Source organism: Beta vulgaris, chromosome 8 (genome assembly GCF_026745355.1).
Source record: "Beta vulgaris subsp. vulgaris cultivar EL10 chromosome 8, EL10.2, whole genome shotgun sequence".
NCBI classification, from domain to species: domain Eukaryota; kingdom Viridiplantae; phylum Streptophyta; class Magnoliopsida; order Caryophyllales; family Amaranthaceae; genus Beta; species Beta vulgaris.
Window position 1 is genome coordinate 60,282,957 of NC_079209.1, and position 17,633 is coordinate 60,300,589.

The window sequence follows — 17,633 nt, forward strand, 5'->3', positions numbered from 1 at the left end:
TTTTAGCTACCTTAAATGATAAGGTGCTAACATATTTTAGGTGCTAAAATGATTAGTAGTGTTTGGGGATCACCTAAAATAAAATTTCAGGTGGCTAAAATAACTTAAATGATAAGTTAAAAAATTTACCTTTTCACAATCAGGTGACTGAAATTTTTAAAAATCTTTCCAAAATTTTGACAATAACTAATTTTGCTAAAATAATTTATTAACTTAATCAACTAATTATGCCAAACAATTAAACTAATCAGTTACCTTATCAGTTTCAGCACCTTATCAGTTTCAGCTTTATCTTATCAGTTTCAGTTAACTTATCAGTTTCAGTTTATTTTCAACTAATAATGCCAAACAGAGCCAATGTAGAAAGTTGAAACTTTAATTTTTACATCTACAGACTACAGGTGCTTTCTGAATTAAGTTGGCAGTATTTTAGTTAGATTATAATTTCGGGTCATTTTGGGTTGATTTCGGGTCAACCCGAAACATATAAGGTCGGGTTTGGGTTGGCGTTTTCGACCTGAAACATAAATCAGGTCGGGTTTGGGTTGAGGTTTTCGACCTGAAATATAAATCAGGTCGACCTGAAATTGACCCAACCCGACCTGATTGCCAGCCCTAACTGTATGTAACTAGAGTTGTGCACGGATCGAGTTGTGAGTTGTGCATGGATCTCGTCTTTGGTTGAAATCGAGCAAGCCGATAGACTGGCTAGCTTATTGGACTCGAGTCTAGCTCAACACCAAAATTCAAAAATGATGTTCATGAGAAGCCCACCATCGAGTGAGCCTCTCATGTCAAGGGACATGATAGGAACGGGCTCGTGTCAAACCGGGACAAAGTCACAAAGTCGTGTCGTCACACAGGTTAACGGCCTTGCGCTGACCCGGCCCATACACAACACTAATTTTCTACTTCATGTTATTGTTAAATATTTCATGTACTTATATTGCATTGTTAGCATCATATAATGTTGCTAACCATAATCTCATATAGTGATTTTTCAATCTTACAATTCCTATTTAGAGTAACTTATAATTTACTACATTATATAACTTTATTATATAAGTATTTTTTTTTGTGAAGTATATATTAATTTTTGTATCATATGTACATGTCTAGGGCTGACAATTAGGTCGGATTGGGTCAATTTTAGGTTGACCTAATTTTTATATCAGGTCACTTACCCAGTTACCCTTAACCCAAACCCGACATGATTCTAATTTCAGGTCGAAAATCATAAGACAAACCCGACCTTACCGGTTTCGGGTTGATCCGTACCCAACCCAAAATAACCTTAAATGAAATTCAACTATAAACACTAAATTATGAAAGTATGGGTTAATGACCTGAAATGAAATTTAGGTGATCCAAGAAATGGGCTTGGCTCAATACGAATAAGAATAACAAAAGATAGGTTGTATAAGTTATGAAAGTCTGTGCTAATTTCAAGTTGACTCGACCTAAAAAATAATCCGACTTCAAAATCAGTTATTCGGGTTATTTTCAGGTTCAAAAGGTCAAACCAAATCTAACCCATTATATTTTCAGGTCGGGTTGAATCGACCCATTTTTTATTTTATGTCGAAAATCTCAACTCAAACTCGGAATTTTCAGATCAGGTTATCGGATTGGGTCAACTTTTACAAGCTCTATACGTGTCTAAAGGCTAGTAATAACGAAAACAATAACAATAACGGTGAGACGTAACCCATATATATATGTCAATAGATTCAAAATAATTGATAATTTACAAGGTAATCCATTCAGAGCCATCAATGAAGCTAAGCGAAATAAAAGGCCCCGCTTCTTCATCAGTAAGTTCTCTGGACCATGCTACTCTCCCTGCATAACTTGCCCCTGGTCCTGTGCATTTGTATTGTCCATAAAACACCGTCCTATACAAATTTCCCAATAATAGTGTTAATCTATGATACAACTTACTTCTTCTGTTCCGTTTTAAATGCAACAAAAGAATATATTTTATATATCTCACAAAAAATACCTCTTTATTGTATTTAAAACGAAACGAAGAAAGTAAAATAGATACCCCAATATAAAATTCTATGATATTTAAATGAATTTAAGAGGTTACTAATTTTTGTCTTTTACCTACCATGTTACTAAATAATGCATGATAAAGTGATCATAATGCAACGACTTCATGCGCATGCTATCCAGAAAGAAGTAGCTAGACATGGATAGGGTTGGAGAATATACTTTTTAATCCTAGAAAAATTAATGTGTGACCAAGGCGATACTCCAAATTATTGCATGATGCATATATTATCTAGATTTTAAATGAAAAAGATCTATCGTAATAAGTAATTATAAGGATCTTAAAATGTATTACGAATTTTAGATGAAAAAAGATATGAATATATTGAGAAAATGTTTAAAACTTATTCGGGTACGTTAGAGAAAAATATTATTGTAGTTTTTTTGCTATTATTTAGAAGAATTGAAGTGATAAGACGAGTTTTTAAGGTTTTTGAAATGATATAATTAATAATGTTTCGTGAACTTTTATTTTGAAATCATAAGTTTTGAGATTATAATGTAAGTTAAGCTTGATCTACTTTTCATACCTAAAGGTCGTGTGCTCAAAACTTATAATGATCAATTGATATCTTATGAATAGTTGACTTGTAGTTGAGGGTTTTGCATGTGATAAGAGTTTCACATGCATGGCAAATTAACTGATTTGACAAAATCTTTTGATATATATGTATAGAAATTCTACTTCCTCTCATTTTCAAATGCCAAAAATAAAATAAAAAACCTTCCGTTCATGAATTTTACTTTTTTGTGGTCAAAGATCACAAAATTTGACCATATTTTGTACTTCCGTATATGAAAAATTAATAAAGCGAGTGGGATCTTGCTACTTGATATATAGATACTCCACATTTTAATGATTAATTTTATGATATCAATTTTTTAATACTATCTGTCCATAATTTTTAAAGATATTAATTCTCGAAACTTTGAAACGGAGATTGAGTGACCTAAAGTTGTTCAAATTCAATTACTATCTCTTCATTTTGTTTTTATTGATTAGATTGCATTACTATTTCTTAAACTATGATGTATTCCAAGGTAGATTCTTTAAGTTGTAATAATATAAGAAAAATTAGGTATTAAGAATCCTTTTGAACTAGAAAAAGATATATAGCTACACATCATTCCAATAAATTTATCAATATAGTGCCAAACAAGTGAATCTATGTACTTTATACTTTATAGCTTGGCTAATTAAAATGAGGTATATATAAACACTAGTACAATTAAGTTAGGGTGATTAAAGTATGTAACACTTGCTAAATTAGTGGATAGTAGTTCTTCCTTTTATTCTCTTTTTCCTTATTTACTCAGAAACCATGTAGGGAACTGTGCATCTAATGTGGACTCTGGCAGCATAAGTAAGATAGGAAATGAGCTTTTTGTTTGAGTACCACAAATTTAAGATTTATATAATGAGAGAGAAGAAAAAGTTTGGAATATTATGGAGGAATCTAATTAGCAATATGGTGGATTTTGGATCTCAGTTTTTTGCATGTTTAGGTTGTGCTCTTTTCTCAATCATAGTAAAAAGAATTCGACTTCTTGCACGGGTGTGTGGGCTAGTCCCACCACTACTACCTAACCATCGCAATGCACTTTATTTTCTAAAAGTAAATTGAATTTAGGGTAAGTTGTTGTATTATCGGACTAGTCTCAATTTACAGGTGAGGTTTTCTCTTACCAATCCTTCTTACAGTTTTTTGGAACATGAGAGTGAGGCGAAGGCACAACTGATTTATTATGGTTCCTTTATATATATAAATCTTCATATCAGTCATCGTTCCATAACCCTAAGTTTATGGAGCAAGTTGTTGTACACGTGCTGATCTTATATGGGCACATGCATAACGTAAAATTTTTTTTAAAGTTGGTAAGATGAACGATCCTATTGAACTGATATCTCATACAGGTATAACCAGTCAGATTTGCAGGTCAGACTCCTTGAAAGGAAGGGGAATGGTAAGGAAAACTTCGTCCCAAGAAGCCCCTAGTAGGATTTGATTCCATGACCTTGAAGTCATGAGGCCAAACCTTTACCACTAAACCAAGCCTTGTCTGGTACATGCATGACGTACAATTGATCGTGACATGTACATTGCTACCTTACTATCGTCACATGTATGTTTTTTTATAGGTACACTAGGGGACTATTAGATATATAATTCGCTACGTTATTCTTGTTGAATTCTAATACACTAATATGTGAACTCTTTCATATTCAACAAACCTATAGGCTATAAAGTTTTATATCAACTAATCATGTGAATGTAACACAATAGTAGTACGATACTATAGTAGGATACGAAATAAAGGAGAGAAATGATAACAAAATAGAGAGACAAAAAATAAGGACGTACATTTCACGGCTAGGGTCACCCCAATTATACCAGCCTTTAGGCATGATAATGTTGTCCATATAGGTGTATGCAAATATGACCCTAGAAAAAGGACCCCATGCTCTTCCAAGGTATAAAGCTCCTGATCCCGTGACCTTACAGTTTACAAATGAGAACCCTGTATCATCTAACATGCTGCTTCTTCCTTGTGCTGTTAGTGCTCCATATCTTATTGCTACTGCATGCACATGACATCCCTGCAACCATCCATTTACTTTTTTAACTTCAATTATTGTCAACTTAATTTATATAATTAGTAGTTATTAGTTATAAACTAAAGTAGAGATGACAAATAGTGTGGGTCAATTTAGTCCATACAGCCCAACCTGTCTCTTAAAAGGCCGTGTGGGTTGACCTCGCGAAAAGCCCGATCCATCCCAACTCAAACCGTGAAATTGGTGGGTTGGTCGTGGGCTAGATTTTTGAGCCCAGCCCACAAAAGCCCGCTACTTAAACTGTCCAACTCGGCCCATGAAACCAATCCAGCCCAGCCCAAGTAATTATTCAACCAAATCGTGTACATATTAATCAAATTGTATATATTTTAATAAAAACTGCATATATTATAACTCAATCAAATTCAAAAATAATGAAATTATTCATTAATATTAATAATTGTATATATTTTAAAGGTTTTATGTAACAATAATAAATGATTATATAACTTTGAAAAAAAATAAAAACTATCATGCCAGCCCGCCAGCCTGCTAGACCCACGAACCGCCAGATCAGAACTACTTCCTGAACCATGAAAATTTAGTAACAGACCGGTGTGGGCCAAGGTTTTTCAGCCCGTGGACCAGTCCACCCAAACCATGAATTTCACGGTCCGGTCCTCGGTCGTGAAATCTCAGCCCGGCCCACGGACTAGCCCACACCAGTAGCCATCTCTAAGCTAAAGCTATGTTGGTCGGACTCTATTTCACGTAAAATATCCATGTCAGGTCCTCAACACTCAGACATAGGAGAGATACTTGGACACTTCAATTTGAGAAAAAAATGAAAAGAGTTTCACAAAATAGTCGAGTAAGACATTGGGACTACACACGCCCGTGCCGGAGATGAAAACCCTAATTCGAACATAGGCTATAAGGGATGATCGATTAAGAAGAATTTATAAAAAAGAAAGAGGCTACAAAAAATTTCGGTCTCTTTCAAGATTTATGCAACTCTAGCATAACCCTTCTCGTTTTTCTTTGTTACTGAAGAGGTTCGAACCTGGGGTAAACCCTTTGGGGATGGAGGTAGAATCCATGTTATGCCTAGTGCTGTAGAACTATTAATGTGTTAACTAAAATTACTGTGACAAAACATGTCAATTAAAAATATTATTAGACTAAATATAGAATGATTATTATACTATTAAGGGATCCAAATATGATCGTTAATTATTATGAAATGATTGAACTAAATAATAAATAAAAAGTAAAAAAAAAAAATTGTAAAAATGATCTATTTATAAGACCAATATTATTCATATCCCAAACGTATTATCTTAAGAAAATCTAACATACAAATTAATTTTTTGAGCTTAGTGTGACCAAGTTAAGTAATTCATATGCTTGGCCTTGAATGAAAAAGCTATAGAGGAATGTAAAAACAAAATTTATTCACATGTAAGCTCTTTTTTTCCTTTTTGTCTACATTTGCATGGCTTTAATATGTGTCAAATCAAAATCTAATATTTTTCGCTATTCTAATGATTTCATAACTTGTCAATGTTAGAGGTTTTTCAATCAACAACACTTACAGACAATGAAATATTACTGCCAAGGTAGGGACAAAAGTGCAACACCAAATGAAAATCAAAAGCTGACAGTCCAATAACTGGAAAAAAAATCCCTATGGATACATTTATCAATTAAGTAGATTAATCGATTACCCACTTAAAATAGCTCGATAGCTAAAAAATTATTAACTCTATTTAATTACACTCTATTATTTATTAACTAATTATTAGGTTCGGACTATGTCTCGAAAAAGAAAAAATTTCATTTATTAATATAATACTTTATGATAATAGCACTAAATACAACTTAGTCTAGTGGTTAAGACTTTAGTATATATACTTGAGGTCTCGAGATCAAACTTTATACTATGTGATTTCTAAAAGATTTTATTGTACATGATTACATGAACTAAATCCCCATAAGGAGAACGTCACGTGGCACAGTTTCTTGTTTATGCACGCCTTTTAATATATATATACTAGTAATTAGGCGCTATGTTCCGGGTAAGAAAAAATTTCATTTATTAATATACTACCTTTGTGATAATAACACTAAATACAACTTAGTCTAGTGGTTATCACTTTAGTATATGTACTTGAAGTCTCGGGATCAAACCTTATACTATGTAATTTCTAAATTTTTTTATTGTACATGGATTATATAAACTAAAACTCCCTAGGGAGAGCGTCACGTGGCACAGTGCACGCCTTTTAATATATTTGTATAGATTAAAAGGGTTAGTTTTTTAAAGTGATTATAAAGATCTAGCCCCTATTTTTCAACATAAGACAAAAACGCATATGGTCCTTGAAAACTTTGTGCTAACTTATATGTTATATCTGGAATGTCGTGTATAAATCAATAATATCGCTATTAAACGTTAATTTGAATCATTAAGTATGTTAAGTAACCTCCTAAGGTGATTCTAAAAAGTAATCTTATCATCCTTGAACAAGGTTAAGGTATAACCAAGTGGTGAAGTAACCTAAGCTAATTAACTAATTGCGTGTATTAGAGCTTCTTATATATTTTATGTGATGTTGTCATGTGAAAACCACGACATATGAGAGTTTTTTCACATCAAATGCGGGAAATTAAAAGATCGATTAATTCATAAGTCTGGTAGGTAACTTCATGTATGTCAATTAGCTTTATGATCGAACTAAACTAAATTTGTATGTGGTCAGACTCTTCTCTAACGATTACCTGCATATATATTTAATCATGGTAACAAATGATCCTAACTATTATCAATCTGAAAAAGGAACGGAACGTAACGTTGATTAAGCTCAACAAAATTAATTGCTCCAAGAGGCGAACATGTGATTTGCTTAAGCATGAGCCAAATATGTTTTCCAATCACCAAATTTATAAGCATTAATATAGTTGTTAGTGATTAGAATGATATTGATGATTTGTTACATTTGTAATGACTTGTAACAAGAGTGTACTAATCAACAAGGTAACAAAATGATACTATAGATTGTTACAATATGACCATCATCTAGTACCTTTCTATAAATTGTTTACTATTTATTTGCATTTTCATAGTAGGGCAAAGAATGAATCTTATTTCTAAACAATAGTCAAACGCAACTAGGAAAAGTGAGAATTAAATGGTAATCCCTCCGTCTCTAAATAGAGTTCCTATTTCTATTTTGGGAGTCAAACTTTAAAATTTTTGACCAAATACTCTTACTAATGTATACAAAAAAAGCATACTCATAAGGAGTCTTGTTAGATTCGTCTCGGTGTGTACATTCATATAAAAATTATTAAAAGAGACGGTCTAATTTTAATATAAAAGTAAACCTAGTAACTAAATGGATTAAACTAGTCACCGAAAGAAATTAACCTAGTCACTATTGGGCTAATTCTCTTTTTAATATTGGGCTTACCATTGCCTAATTTTAATTTAAAAGTAGGCGGTCTCTTACAAGACAAACTCACATTCATATTATCAACTTTTTATATTTTTACTAATAAGAAATAGAAAATATCATAGGTCAACAATACGTCTTGAAGACTGTACAAAACGAAACAGAAACTATATTTTGGGACGAATGGAGTAATATTTACCTCAAAAAGAGAGAGACCATTGCCAAAGATGAAATCAACGGATCCCTCGATGTAACAATCTTTGTAATAATGCCTACCAACATGATCATAAAGGGTGTCTTGTGCTCCCAAAAATTTACACCCCACAAATGCTGCCGTATCTGCTGATATTCTAAATGCCACTGCTTGCGCACCTACTGCTCCTGGTTGTGGTACTGGGGTAGTGTTCTGCATGAATAATCCAAGTTTACTACTTCCTCCCTTTCGTTTTAAACGTGATAAAGAAATATTTTATATTTAACAAATAATACCTCTTTGTTGCATTTAAAACAAAACAGAGGAAGTACTTTTTTTTTCTTGTTTTCTCAAAACGATGTGGTGAGACTCATAATGCAATACTCCCTCTGTCCCAAATTAGTTGCTACATTTGCTTTTTCACAGTTTACAAGATGCAACTTCAAACACCAATATTTTGAGTTACATATATGAAAAAATTATAAAAATTATATATTTGAAAAATACAAATTGGGACTAGTCAAACATGACTGTTTTTCTTATGTATATGGAGTAAAAGATGATCAAAGTTATGACGTGAATAGTGTCTACGGTCAAAATGTAGCAACTAATTTGAGACGGAGGGAGTAGGTCTTTTGGGATCCTTTACCCGAGTCACGGTCGTATAAGAGGGCGTGTAAAGTAACGTACAATTTATGATCCTTCATCTTAGAGACTCTAAAATTGTATTCTATTATTATTCATGCAAATGCTACTATTGTTTGTCTTAGGGTGTATTGTTGGACAAATGGTTTTTTTTTGTTTTGAATTATCTTTTTGGATACATACTATAAGAAGATTCTAATGGATTCTTTCAAATTGTAAAATTCTGTAAACTGTATGTAAAAGTTATTGGTTATCAAACAATTTGTATGTTAGAATATTTCCACCATTCACTTCACCGCATACAACAATATAATGTTCTTAATTTGTTACAAGTACTTAAAAGGGGCATCAAAAAAGTATATATCTTTACAAAAACATGTAAGTCTAGAAAAAACATGTAATGTTTTTTAACATGCAACTTTTTTGCAAGAATTCAATTTCGATTTGAACTAATTGTCTAGTACTAAGTGGGTTGTTGTATGGATAATGGACGTTAAAAATATACTAAACATTCGTTGTATTTTTGTTTTGTTCATGCATCCGAATTGTAGTATTGATTCCAAAACTATTGATGTATTTGCTTACAAAAAAAAAATTATCAAGGTGAAATTTCAAAAGTTCTAGCATTTGTACTATTCATTATTTTCCTCGGTCATGAAATTAATATATATTTTATGTTCTCATTTTTCCATTAAAAGGCTCTGTTTTGGGCTTGCTATTTCAGGCCAAAATGAGAAGGCTTTCGGGCCAAAAAGTCACTTTAGGCTTGCCCAAAGCAAAAAATTCGGGCGGGATTGGGCCCAACCACGGGCCGCAAAATTCTGCTCAAAATCGAACCGGGCCAAAATAATCAGCTCTAGTTTTATGAAAAAGATGTTTAAAGTGCTAGGAGTAGGGAGGGTATACCAAGAATAAGAAGGCCCAAAGAGTCACATGCAAAAGATGTTATGATACAAAAAAAAATAGCATAACTCAAAGTTTTGTCATAGTGTCTACATTGTTTTGGAGCCTTAGATGTACTTACTAGTTAGTACTACATGTAAATATCAAATTGAGAGAGACAGATAAAAGATAAGAACCTTGAAGGTGATGTTCTTGGCCATGAAATAAGGAGAATTTACAGCAAAAGTAGCTGAATTGAATGTCCCCAAAGGTTTTCCATTAGGCCCTATTGTTTTTGCTGTATCTCCCCATTCAACTATTGTGTTATCTGCTCCTTCTCCTTCTATGGTTATGAAAGCCTTTAGTGGGGGTATATACACCTTCTCCCTGAAAATAACATAAATCAATGTACGAGCAAAAAAAAAAAAGCTCGCTTTAGTTATTTACTTTCATCTCGTGTCTTGTAGACTTTTATGCAAATTTTCTCGACGTAAAAAAATCAATATCAAATAGATAATCCAATTAAAAAAGTTTAATAAAATATAAGCGTTAAATTGCTATGAAGCTTAAGCACAAATGTAGCCTAATAATTCAATAAAACTCAAAATGTAACTTTATATTTCAAAAAAAAATAGTCTCTATCCAACCATTGTATATCCTATGTGGCATAACAAGGTACACATCAACTAACCAAAAACCAGTTGTGTCACGTAATAATACAATTCTCTCACAACTCCGAAAAATCAAGAAATTTTGCAAATTGATTAAAAGAAATTCTAAGATGGTCTGCTACTCTTATTACGAAAAGGAAAATTGGTTGCGCCACGTAATATACACAAACGATTATAATATAGTCATATGGTATAACATCTTGAAAATTAGTGATGGGACTGGCTTTGATAGGACGGACCCGTGTTCGAATCCCCGCAACATCCTTGGAAAAGGACTGGAACCTAACCACCTCGAACTTGACCTCGATCCAGATATAGCCCGAAGGATGAACCGGGTGCAAACAAAAAAAAAATATGGTATAACATCTAAACATTAAAAGGTTAAAGAGCAATAATCAAACCAAATGCTTGACCTACACCAAAAAAAACAGAGCATCACCCAAAAAACAAGAAAAAAAAAACTCATAAACTTGAACATCTAACTCTTTTAATGATTATAGTCCATTATACAATCATAAAACAATGATCATCATAATTTCCAAAGATTTTAACATTATGGGTTCAAATTAATAATCAAATAAATAACATATAAACCAAAATAACAGAGCATTTTTACAGTAGAAAAAAATATTCAAAGAAAAAAAAAAGATAGAAAAACTTACGAGTAAGTTCCAGCTTTAACCTTGATAATAACTCTGACAAAATTAATGGCGGGAAGAGAATCAATGGCATCTTGTATAGTAGTAAAATCTCCAGTAAGAAGATTTTTACTAACAGTTAAACTATAAGAAGGAAATAATTTATTTTTGGCTGTTTTAAAAAGGGTATGTTTTAAACTACCAACAAAATTAACCCACTTCATAAATTGTTGTTCTGAATTCCATGTTTGTGTCATATTTATGGTTAATTCTTTGGGATTTGGTTTTTTATGTTTACCATGATGAACATTATTACTACCATGATGATGAACTTTAACATGTTTATTTTTATGAATATGATGAGTTTTTCTTCCATGGCATAATTTTTGGTAAATTGAGCAATGTAGTAAAAAAAGAAGAAGAATTGAAAGAAATAATTTTTTTCTAGACATTATGAAAATTTTAATGAAGAAAAAAAAAGTGGGTTTTTTGGTAAAGAGAAAAGAGAATGTGGAGGGAATGTTAATAATGTGATATGAAGTTTTAAAAGTATGGGAAAATGTGAGTTTATATATACTTTGTTTTAGGTGAAAAGTGAGTTTGTTTTATAGTAGTATAATGGAATGAAAAAAATTGGTGTCACGGGTGTTTTTGGTGACAACAATGCAAAAACAAGAGAGAAAGAAAGAAGAGAATTCACAGGTGAAGAATGTAGGCCATGAATACATGGGAGGCTACCACGTTTACACTACTACTTTTTTTTCAATGACAAATTAAATTTTTGGGGTTGTGGAATTTGGATATGCTAGGTTAATCAGATACGAATTGAGTGTCTACTCCGATATGGGTGTTACGTGTCCGACTCAGCTATTTTCTAGAAAAAAAAGTCAAGTTTTTAGTTTAAAATGAAGTATTCAAGTAAAGTATCGTGTCGGACACGCCACGACACCCAGGTAAATGAAGGTGTCGGAGTAACACTGATGATATATGTGTATGTTTTTGCTTTAACATAATTTTGTTTTGGGTAGTTTCTTTTGAGGTTGGTGTAATTGCCCCGTGAGTGTCTTTTCTTTGGCTGGTTTTGTGTTTGTTTGTGAGTTGTGTATTGATTATTGCTTACTTGGATGATTGGATGATTGGATGATTATGTTATCGATTGTGTGTTTTAGATAGTCTTGTGTTAAATAATATTTGGTGAACAAGTTATCCGAGTATTGGGATAGAATACTGTTTAGTGAAGTATATTACAACTAGAAGTAACTTTCGAGACACAAGCAGAACAGAGAGAATTTAGGATGATATATAATTCGAGGGGAGAAATGATAAACATTTAACTGTTAAGGAATAAAAAATAGTAAAAGGTTGAAAAGGTGGTGATGTGGGTCCCGGGGAATAGAAGAGGAATAAAACACTATTTATATTTCATGAACAGTATTTTTAGTTGCATAAACACTAGTTGTAGTTACACGGACACTAGTTGTAGTAGCATGAACACTATTTATTAGCATCGGAATTTTCGAGATCGCTTTTTTGTTTGACTGACAATTTGCAATTTTCGAGATCACTTCTTTGTTTGACTGACAACTTTTTCCCATATACATTGACAGTTTTACCTTTGTTAGATGTTTGCAAACATCTAGCAAAAAGTTGTTTATCATTTCTCAACTCGAGGGTTGTGCATTTGCTCTATGATATTGCACACTAGAGTGAGTAATCATTGACGTTGATCAAAAGTAATTAACTATATTGCATATTTGCATAGAGTAATATTTGGGATGAAATTTAAACAACGAACCACATTTGCGTTATATAGTAGTACATGTAAATATGTAGGATTTATCTTCTCTCTCTAAAAAAACCTTTTCTCTGCCTTCTCTCTACAAAAACTCACACACAACTACCCTAACCTTAGAGCTCGCCGGAGATCCGGCGCCGCGCAAGTTTCCGGCGGGTCTCCGGCGAGTTCCCTTGTGTTCCTTCTTCATTTTTTTACCTTTTTCCGTCGATTTTACTACTTTCCGTCTTCTTCGTCGTCAACTTTTCGCGGCGACTATCCGGTTCCCGGTTATTTTTGGGCCGCCGCTGTTATTCCACCCTCATCGCTTCCTAAATGCCCACCGTGAGTTATTGTGTTAAGGCTTCCCCTCCCCTTTCCCCCTGTTTTGTGGTTTGTTTGTTAGGGTTTCCCCTCCCCTTTCCCCCTGTTTTGTGGTTCGTTTGTCAGGGCTTCCCCTCTTCTTTCCCCTGGTTTCGTGGTTAGTTTCCTTTCCCCCTACCCCTAATTGTCAGTCTCGGGCTTCCCCTCCCCCTTCGTGTTGTGTCCGATTCAAAGGAAAATTTTTAGGGCTTCCCCTCCCCTTCCCCCCCTTCGCGTTGTGTAGGCAGTCAATTAAATTGCAAGGCATCCCCTCCCCCTTCCCCCCTTAGTGTTGTGTAGTCAATTTTCCGGTGGTCGTGCCTCTACACCCTTTCACTTAGTGTTTCTTTGCTTCTTCGATTTAGTATTTTCTGCTTTCGTTCTTGAGTTTTTGGTTGATCTAGTATGGTGGTGGTGTTTGTTCATTCCGTCTGCTTGGTTTTTTTGTTATTTGGAGGTAGTTTTTGTACTCAAAAGGATGGATTTGGTTCATGTGGTTGGTTAGGGTTTTCATGGCAAATGATTTCATGTTTGGGGTTTGTCTTACCCGATTGTAATAATCGGATGGTTCTTCGAGATCTAACCTTGGTTAGCTCTCACACTCGCTTGGTAATGATTTTTTCAATCATTGCCTTAACAAAACGATATCTGAAGACGGCTCCCCAATTTGTTAATTGGGTTTATAGCTCGTCAACTCATGTGTGTTTCTTCTTAAAGAAGAAACCAATAATACCCTTCCAAAAGGGTATTGAGTCACACAAGAATGTGACTCTGTCATGGAACATGACCATAGAATTCCATGTGATAGGAGGTCACTGGTTTTGGTCGTATTGTGAGATTCTACTCTCGCTAGTACTTGGTTTCCCCGCTTATGAAATCAACCCTCTCCACCCATTCCTTTCATCAGGGTTCTGGCGATCATCATCCACCAGACGCAGAGTTTCATTACAGTTCTCTATCACTTCAAACCTCCAGATCAAGCAGTCTTATCCTAGTTTAAGTTCTTTATGGTTTTGTAATTGTTATGTAAGAGCGGTTATAGCTCATTGTAGTTCTTATGTTCGGTTGATAGTTTTAGCCTAAGTTGTACTCTTTTTTTAATTAATGCAAAATTTCTTGATGTCAAAAAAAAAAAGTAAATATGTAGGATTTATCAAATTTGGTTGTGCTACTCTTAAAACTTAATTTGAAGTATTGTTTTAAATCTTTGAAGGTACTACGGTTTGATATAACTACACTGCTTTAGTCCGCTTTAGATGTTTTTTTTTTGGATCCATATGTGCCACGAAGGCAGTACAAAGTACAAAGAAGGGGAGGGGGATTCAAACCTGTGACCTATCGTTCACGCAGCACCTCAATCTTAACCATTAAGCCAAGACATTCTTGGTAAGTCCGCTTTAAATATTAGCTAGCTTAATTTATGAATTCATCTAGTCGATATTGTTGTTTCTATATCTTTCCACCAAACCAAAAAAAAAATACTCTCCATATGCACTACTGAATTCCAAGTACAGATTTAAAAAATTCTTTGCAGGAATTTCTAGTATGTTAAATGTTTGTATTACAACTTAGAAGAATAACACCACTAAAACAAAGGTCCAAAAACATACCCTTTTTACCTAATACACTGTACTAAATTATAATACCGCCTTTAGAATTCAGGGATCGCTATCCTAGTGGTTTTGAGCTTAAACCAAACATGTTCACGGATCAAACAGTTAGTTGCTTAAACAACCAAAATACAACTTTTATTTTCTAAGTACCTTATCAATTCACATGAAGTTGGAAGATCCCTTCACAAATCATCTCTAGTTTTTTTAGTCGCAATATTTGATTATTTTAATAAAGTCATTAGAAAGATAAATGTTGCATCTGAAAGAATAGAGGAAGTATATTTTTTATCGTGCTAATTGGTTGCTTTCGTGTCCTATATATATAGTAATATGGTGGTTTAAGATAGCTTCGTGTATAACGTAAGTTTGATCTGTAACTTAAGTTTGATTCACGAAAAAAAATTCAATTTAGTTATAATAAGTCTAATAAATAGTTTAAGCAACATATAATTTCCAACACCATAATTATCAGCCTAACACATCTTTACGCTGATTATAGATAATAGAGAGGATTTGCTTACTAAATTAATACAATGAGAACCTTTTTTTATTGGTAACTAGTTATTAGGCCCGGGCTATGCCCCGGGTAAGAAAATTTTCATTTATTAATATTGTACTTTGATATGATATCACTAAATACAACTTGGTCTAGTGGTTAAAACTTTAGTACATGAACTTGAGGTCACGGGATCGAAACCTATACTATGCAATTTCTAATTTTTTTTTTATTGTACATGGATTACATGAACTAAAACTCCCTAGGGAGAGCGCCACGTGGCACCGTTCCGGATTTACGCACGCCTTTTAATATATTAGTATAGATAACTAAATAAGCTAATATTGTTACAAAATTCAGGAGTTGGATATAGCTAAAAATAGTTATACACGAGTATAAATTGTCAAGTGTATATTTATCTATATAATAAATATATTAAATGGCGTTCCTAAATAAGAAACTGTGTCACTTGGCGCTCTTCCTAGGGAGTTTTAGTTCATGTAATCGATGTACAATAAAAAACTAGAAATTGCATAGTATAGGTTCTGATCCCATAACCTCAAGCTCATATACTAAAGTTTTAACCACTAGATCAATTTGTATTTAGTGCGATCATTTTTAAAGTACACTATTAACAAGAAATTTTTTTCTTATCCGGAGCATAGTCTGAAATAACTAGTTTTTTATTGTTCAAACTCGGGATAATAGCATACTACAATATTCCATTCAACATTTATTCAAAATTTCATCATGCAATCTAGTCAACTACATATATAATTAATTAGTGACCTAAACTCCAATTTGGTACAAATTATATTTAACCCCACTCCCCTATGTAGAGAAGAGTACAGAAAGTAAAACAAACCAGTAAAAAAAAATATACAGTACATAACAGAATAAAAAAACAGCATATATGTTGTTCACTAACTTCAAGATATATACTTCTCAATTCGCTACACTTCTCAATTCACGGACTCTTAGGCAATTTTTAAAGAAGAAAGAGATAGACAGTAAAAAGAAAAGAGACCCAAAGAAGAGAGAGATAGAGAGAGTTATTGTGTAAAAAGAAAATGTAGCAAATAATGTGAAACTTTCCACATTAAAAAGTGTAGCGAGCATTATAAAACAGAGGAAATACTAAATATTTCTTATTCTTGTGAATGGCAAAGAAAAATAGTGAATAGGAAAGCACTTGATTGTTTACACACATATACTCCACTCATCTTATCCTAAATTGTATACAAAGTGGAAGTATTGCTTGTCTGTTTTTATCAGTTTGTAGCTTTAATCTTCATTTTCTTCCCCCACTCTTGCTACACACCCACCGCCCTTACCACTCTTGCACTGATCATGAAAAAGGCTTGAATGACCTAACAATGGCTTCTTTATAACTATTAGTAAATATAAAGCCAAGATATCAAAGTTGTGGCTATGAGAATTTGTTGAATAAACCGCGATATTTAATATCGTGTACAATCAGCTTATGATGACCTACTCGAACTTGGTGTTTTTAAAGTTTATTTGGGTATTTGAGTGAACTCGACTTAAACTCGAACTTGGATTGATGTTTTAACGAGCTGAAATTGAACAGAGGTGAAAAAGGCCTGAAAAATATGTGAAAGAGCTCGAATATATATTTAGTATGGATTTTAAGTCTACTACTATTTTTGAATGATTTTCATTTTCAGCAATTTCATTTTCAGCAATTTCGAATAAACCGCGTAATATCATGTAAAAACCAACTTATGACCTATTCAAACTTGGTGTTTTTAAAGTTTATTTGGGTATCCGAGTGAGCTCAACTTAAACTCGAACTTGGATTGATGTTATAACGAGCTGAAATTGAATAGAGGTGAAAGAGGCCTGAAAAATATGTGAACGAGCTCGAATATATATTTAGTATGGATTTTAACTTTGCAACTATTTTTGAATGATTTTCATTTTCAAGAATTTCATGAAAAATACTATCAGCATCTCAATATATTAACACATGAAAAGTTTTGACTTTTTTGATGCTATAAATCCTGTAGAGTTACCCCAAGTTCAAGTTTAATTTGTCTCATTATCACCTAAAGAAAAGGGCTTGGTATTGGATGAATCCACAAGTATTGTTATACTCCCTCTGTTTTTTTATCTTTCTCACTTTATTGTAAAAATTATAACGATTGAATATTTCATAATTTACTAATTGAGACTAATCAAACAAGATCTCACATGACTGTATTTTTTCGTATAAATTGAAAAAAATTGAGAAGATTCTCTCTAAGTATGAATACTATCAAGATTCTAAG

The 17,633-nt window shown here is 33.0% G+C and overlaps 1 protein-coding gene across 2 annotated transcripts; it reads right to left on the reverse strand.

Annotated features, from left to right (window-relative positions):
* Positions 1 to 1,691: 1,691 nt before the first annotated feature.
* Positions 1,692 to 11,636, reverse strand: LOC104902315 (probable pectinesterase 53). 2 transcript variants are annotated; one of them, XM_048635152.2, is made up of 5 exons: positions 11,121 to 11,636; positions 9,985 to 10,174; positions 8,267 to 8,473; positions 4,419 to 4,654; positions 1,692 to 1,863 (listed from the first exon to the last, which is right to left on the reverse strand). In XM_048635152.2, exons 1-5 carry the CDS (start codon positions 11,546 to 11,548, stop codon positions 1,812 to 1,814), a joined length of 1,113 nt encoding a protein of 370 aa, XP_048491109.1. In that variant the 5' UTR covers positions 11,549 to 11,636; the 3' UTR covers positions 1,692 to 1,811. The 2 variants fall into 2 exon arrangements, with proteins under 2 accessions (XP_048491109.1, XP_010688346.1); XM_010690044.4 differs by having other exon boundaries at positions 1,692 to 1,895.
* Positions 11,637 to 17,633: the final 5,997 nt, after the last annotated feature.